Source organism: Lolium perenne, chromosome 1 (assembly GCF_019359855.2).
Source record: "Lolium perenne isolate Kyuss_39 chromosome 1, Kyuss_2.0, whole genome shotgun sequence".
In the NCBI taxonomy this organism is placed as follows: domain Eukaryota; kingdom Viridiplantae; phylum Streptophyta; class Magnoliopsida; order Poales; family Poaceae; genus Lolium; species Lolium perenne.
The window spans coordinates 248,806,226-248,812,446 of NC_067244.2; the positions used below are offsets into that span (position 1 = coordinate 248,806,226).

At 44.6% G+C, this 6,221-nt stretch overlaps 1 protein-coding gene across 1 annotated transcript; it reads right to left on the reverse strand.

Annotated features, from left to right (window-relative positions):
• Positions 1-4,727: 4,727 nt before the first annotated feature.
• LOC127327559 (protein DMP6) lies at positions 4,728-5,840 on the reverse strand. The gene has a single exon (XM_051354337.2). The coding sequence runs from the start codon at positions 5,644-5,646 to the stop codon at positions 4,951-4,953; it is 696 nt and encodes a 231-aa protein (XP_051210297.1). The 5' UTR covers positions 5,647-5,840; the 3' UTR covers positions 4,728-4,950.
• Between the last annotated feature and the right edge of the window lie 381 nt (positions 5,841-6,221).

Below are 6,221 nucleotides of genomic sequence, written 5' to 3' on the forward strand. Positions count from 1 at the left end.
GGTCGGACTCTACTAGCACTATGCTAACTAGGTAGAACTTGTTGCACACGTAAGGATCCGGCTAACCTATGTCGGTACAGATCCGTCCAACTATATCGGTGCGGATCTGGCTAGAACTTCTGATCTTGGACTTCCAATCTTGGTCAATCAGACAATAAGCCGCCCCGTCCCCCCCTCCGTTTTTTCGTAGCACTATATAAAATAGTAATGGATGTTGGCCAAAGGCTGATCTCCAAACCACGCGTCCTCCCAAAAATGAGTCGTATGTCGTATGCCGATTTCCTGTCTAGAAAAAAAGCACAACTAAAGAAATCTTTGTTGACAATCATTATGCAATTCTAGAATTGTGAAATAGTGGGCTTAGTTGTCACTTGTGATAATGTTTTTATTTTGGAGGTATTTATTTTGCAGTACATCTTGACACACGCCCTCCTCATTGAGAAGCTTGAATAACCTGTTTGTTGAGGAACTATTTTTTTTGTTGGGTTCTGTTGCAGAAAACAAAAAAATTCCTAAGACAAAACGATATAACCAATATCTATTCTATGGAGATGCAACGTAACAGAGGGAATCGATGTTCATACCCTTGAACACCGAAAAAACCTAACGTTCAAAGTGAACGTCTATCGATGAAGTTGTACAACGACGCCAACCTCGAGGTCGTGAAGAAGTCCAACGATGAAGCGCTCCAAGTGTCGCAGCTCTACAGTTCTACACATGTACTGTGTATAGACGTCTCCTGGGCTCCGGTCCCGCGGTGCAGTGGAAGAAGAAGATTTGGACCGGTGTCCCGACAACACGACGACGTGCAGTCCGATGAGAATACTCCAATGATGTGCGCGTTCCAAACTTGGAGACACACGTGATGGAGAGGAGAGGAGAGGGAGAGAGAACTTAATGGATGAATGAGGAGGGGGCCTTGGGGCTCTTCATATATGAGTCAAGGGGGAGAGGTGGGGCTACCAGGGGTAGCCGTCGCCCCTTCCCTCCCATGCGCAGGGTTTGGGGTGCACCGGTCCCACTAGGCCAGCCCTTTCTCTCCCTTTCCCTTGGCCAGGCCGGCCCCCTTTAATATGCTGCTATATGGTGGCCCACTTAGGGGTATCCTATTTTTTATTTTATTTTTAATTATTTAATTTATATAATTAAATAATAAACATATATATAAGTCTTTGAACTATTCTCTGACCCCGGAACTTATTCTGATTACTCTCCGGAACAATTCCGGTGTTCTCCTCCTATTCTCGAACAATACTTAATCAATTTCAAAGCGACGTATACCCTTAAGTGTTCAACCATATAGGTTGGGGAATGTGTAGACATGATCGAGACGACTCTATGATCAATGACCATCAGGGGGTTCTGGAAAACCATAACGGTTCCTATGCAACTATGAGTTAAGTTTATTGTTTGAACCTCAACGTTGAATCCTATTTCTTTTGTAACACGATACCTCTATTTATTTGAGACTTTGATCTTCGGTATCCACTATACCTTTGTTCTATCTCGTTACCGGCAAACACAATTCAAATTTTCATCATAATATCATATCTCTTGTGACCTAGTCACTTACTTGCAAGCGTTGTTGATATGATATTACCGAGTGGGCCCATTGTCGCTAGCTTTCCCAATTGATGACGTGACGTTAGATGCTCGAGCGCCATGGCACCGGCCAGCGGCGTAGTCCTCGTACCCACATGTGCATCTCTCCGCCACCGCATACAGCTCCACGTCCATGGCGCGCCCCACCGATATCGTCAGCAGCAGCATCCACTAGCTCGCCAAGGCTTGCGATCCACTGTTGCTACCTGCTGCAATCTGGTCTAGGGCATTGGCATGCCGTTTGTACCGCTCAAATCGCAACAGAGAAATAATTAAACGTGTGGGTTGGTGGTGTAAGTGTGGTGGTGGTCCACATCACTCTTACTTATTTTGGATAAAGCCGTAAATACATTAGCAAATACAACACTCAACACCAACCTTGCAGCAACTGGTCGGTTGTGATAATAGCAGCATCTAGACCTGGGTTCCGTTTTAAATATCCGTAAGTAGCCTAGCCTTTATAGTCGTGCCGAAGATGAGGGCTACCCTAGCTAGCGATCGTTTGCTCAAAGCAAATTGAGCGATCGGTTTAGGACATAATTTTTTTCCATTTTAGGAATGTTTTGGACTGTAGTATATCCTATTTGAGGAAAGTTCTGCATGCATGTAGAAGGGAACAAATCTGATGACGTAAAGCGAGAATCTTTCTCAATTTGAAAATTTAAAACATTTTATCTCACAAACGACAACTCCGATTTAAGATCTGTTTTCACCTATGAGTCGGTCTCGTCGAGATCTTCAAAACTAGCATCCATGTTGATATATTTCGAGAAACTTTTTTTCGGGCTAAAAGTTATCAACCCTCTCTATCTGAATAATCAACCCCTCCGTACTTGAGTGATCAACGGTGAATTTATAAAATTATCAACCTGGTGCAGGCTATTGAGGGAAAGTTCTGCATGCATGCACAAAAAGACGAATCCGTTGATGCCAGTGGAATCTTTTCTAAATTTGAAAATTTAAAACGTTTTAACTTTCAAACGATAACTCCAAATTAAGATCCGCTTTCACCAATAAATCCGTCTCGACGAGATCTTCAAAACTAGCACCCATGTTGATATGTTTCGAGAAACTTTTTTTCGGGCTAAAAGTTATCAACCCTCTCTATCTGAATAATCAACCCCTCCGTACTTGAGTGATGAACGGTGAATGTATAAAATTATCAACCTGGTGCAGGCTATTGAGGGAAAGTTCTGCATGCATGCACAAAAAGATGAATCCGCTGATGTCAGCGGAATCTTTTTCAAATTTGAAAATTCAAAACGTTTTAACTTTCAAACGATAACTCCAAATTAAGATCCGCTTTCACCAAAAAATCCGTCTCGACGAGATCTTCAAAACTAGCACCCATGTTGATATGTTTCGAGAAAAAAAAAATTCAGGCTAAAAGTTATCAACCCTCTCTATCTGAATAATCAACCCCTCCGTACTTGAGTGATCAACGGTAAATATATAAAATTATCAACCTGGTGTAGCCTATTGAGGGGAAATTCTGCATGCATGCACAAATAGACGAATATGCTGATGTCAGTGGAATCTTTTCCAAATTTGTAAATTCAAAATGTTTTAACTTTCAAACGACAACTCCAAATTAAGATTCGCTTTCACCAATAAATCCGTCTCGACGAGATCTTCAAAACTAGCACCCATGTTGATATGTTTTGAGACACTTTTTTTCGGGCTAAAAGTTATCAACCCTCTCTATCTGAATAATCAACCCCTCCGTACTTGAGTGATCAACGGTAAATATATAAAATTATCAACCCCAAAGTTAATTTTATTTGAAAACAGTTTAGCGATTTTTTTTAATTTAGAAGCTATCAACCCGGTGTCCTGTTATTTATCAATAGTAAATATAAATAACTACTAACCCTAAAAATCTAATTTTATTTTGAATATTTTGGCGGCTCTTTTTAGTTTACAAGTTATCAACCCGGTGCCCCGTTATTTATCAATGGTAATTATAAATAACTACCAACCCTAAAAAGTATTCCATTTAGAATATTTTAGCGAATATTTTTTTATTTTACAAGCTATCAACCCGGTGCCTCGTTATTTATCAACGATAAATATAAAATAAATAATAACCCTAAAAGTATTTCATTTAGAATATTTTAGCCACTCTCTTTTAGTTTAGAAGCTATCAACCTGGTGACCCGCTATTTATCAATGGTAAATATAAATAAATATCAACCCTAAAAATTTAATTTAATTTAAAAATGTAGCGACTCTTTTTTTGTTTACAAGTTATCAACCCGGTGCCCCGTTATTTATCAACGGTAAATATAAATACCTAGCAACCCTAAAAAGTAATTTTCATTAAGAATTTTTTTAGCAACTTTTGTTAGATTACAACTTAAAACAGTACTTAATTTGAGTAGCAAGTGGTAGTTCATTTGAGTTGCAAGTAGATCTTTCCACCCGTTATTTTCCCCCTTAAAAACCACTGGCCCGAAAAAGGGAATTGCAAAAGGACCCCATTAAATATGAATTACCGTACGAAAAAAAAACCGAAAAGGGAATTGCAAAAAGTGAATTGAGAGTCTGCCTCGCGCTGAAGAAAAAGAGTGAGATGCTATGTGTATGCATGCAACAATTTAATGAAAAGTTGGCTCATTAAATGCAAATTCATGAGATGCTCTGTGCATGTGCATGCATGCAGTGTGAACGCTAATGCAACTTGCAAAGTAGTAATACAACCTGTTAGTGTGAATACGTGTGAACGCAATTAAAACACCACGTGATACAAAGGGAATTGAGTCGCGCTTTCGCGCGAGCGCTCCGCGCCACAGAAATCGATCGCTCGAGCGAGCGATTGCCAGGGAGGGGATTCGGCCGAAGATATACATTACATTTTACGAAATTGCTAAGTTTCAGCTAGCTTAGATTTAGCTTATGTCCCAGTCACGTGCTTCACCGTTGAATTTTATTTCTACTTAAAGATTCGTGTTTGTTGTTGTTTGCACTTTATTTAGGTACGCAATATACTAATGTAATTTAACTGCGACTGAGCGTTAGAGACATCCTACATTTTAGGATTTGCTAGCTCGGTTAAGTTTTAGATCATTTGATTTACATCATAGTTTGTGCTAGTCATGAGTTACAACATGAACTAACGAACCCAGTTAACTGAGAAATAATCACATCATTACCTTTTGTTTCTTCTCAAATCGCGCTTAATGTTGAACTTGAAAGCATGTATCAACCAATATCGACTTAGAAAGAAGTCGGCTTTTATCTTACACAAGTTCACCATATTTAAGTACCCAAACGGGCTGAATGAATCTTAGGCCGTGAGAGAACGCAGAAGAATCGATTACAGTAAGACGAGCAGTCCAATATCCAATATCAGTGCTTGGAGAGGGGAAAACCGATGCCGTGACGCGTGGTCGGGAAGGTGACGAAGAGCATGCTCCCCACGACCCCGATGGCTATTGGCAGCACCGTGAGCACCTGCCTCACGTCCTCAGACGGCACCGGGTAGAAGCAGGACACCACGCTCTGGTCGAACAGCGCCACCGCGGCGAACACCATCACGGACACGACGGCGTGCACGAGGTCCAGGAACCGCAGCCGGTACGACGCGGCGGCCTGCGCGTCGAGCGGCGCGCCGCCGTCGATGACCCAGAGCCCGCGGAGCGTGGCGAAGCCGTACCGCACGGCGCCCTTGCCGTCCCGGAAGCTGTCGGTGAAGCTGAGCACGAAGCAGGAGAGCGCGCAGAGCGAGACGAGCGCGGTCTCCATGGCGCGGTTGGAAGGGAGGCAGTGGCCGCTGTTCGTGACGATCGGGGAGAGGAGCTGGAACGCCATCACGGTGCCCGTCGGCAGCAGCGTCGCCAGGTGCGCCGTGCTCTGGTACGTCTGGCTGATCGCCCTCTGCATCGGGCTCATCCCGCCGTTGCCGTCGCCATCGCGGAGGACGGCGGGCGATCGCTTCGCCAGGAGAGGCTGCTCCTCGTCGACACGGATCTGATCGTGCTCTACGTCCTGCTGCTGCGGCGCCACCGCCACTTCGTGCTGCGTTGCTGGCGCCGCCGTCGCCATTGCCGATCTCGCGCGCCTCGAACTATGTGTTCTGAAGAATCGGGAGGAGGGGAAAGGTGATGCGAATGATCTGTGCCGGGTAGCGCGAGCTGGGAGGGGAATTTTAAAGGAATTTCGCGGGGAATGCACGGCGCGGCGTGACGGCTTGGATCGGTCTTGCCGGGGCGTTTTGGTCGGCCAGCGCTTGCACTTGGCTTGCAAGAAACAAGAACCTCGAAACCGAACCGAATCCGGGGGTATTTCCCGTTGCTTGCAAGGGAGATGGACCGAAACGCGGGACGGGAGCCTTTCCGCTTTAAGGCTCCGGTGACTTACTGCCGGACTCCAGTTGCACTGCAGCCACGTACGCCTCGACACGGAGAGAGCTAGCAGAACAGAGCATCAATCGCGCCAGGTTGTTGAGTAACGCAACGGGTAATGCCGCAATGCAAATACGCCATGGTTGATAATCCATTACGGTGCCTGCCGTTCAGGGCGTTTCTGCGTGCACGAAGGCTTTGCAGTACGGGAAACACGCCGTGCGCCGACGGCCCCGCACCGTCGGTACAGTCTGATGATCCATCGTCGGCATAGGC

Excerpts from the sequence above, each read along its gene's own strand:
- LOC127327559 (XM_051354337.2), bottom strand. The coding sequence starts at position 5,646 with ATGGCGACGGCGGCGCCAGCAACGCAGCACGAAGTGGCGGTGGCGCCG.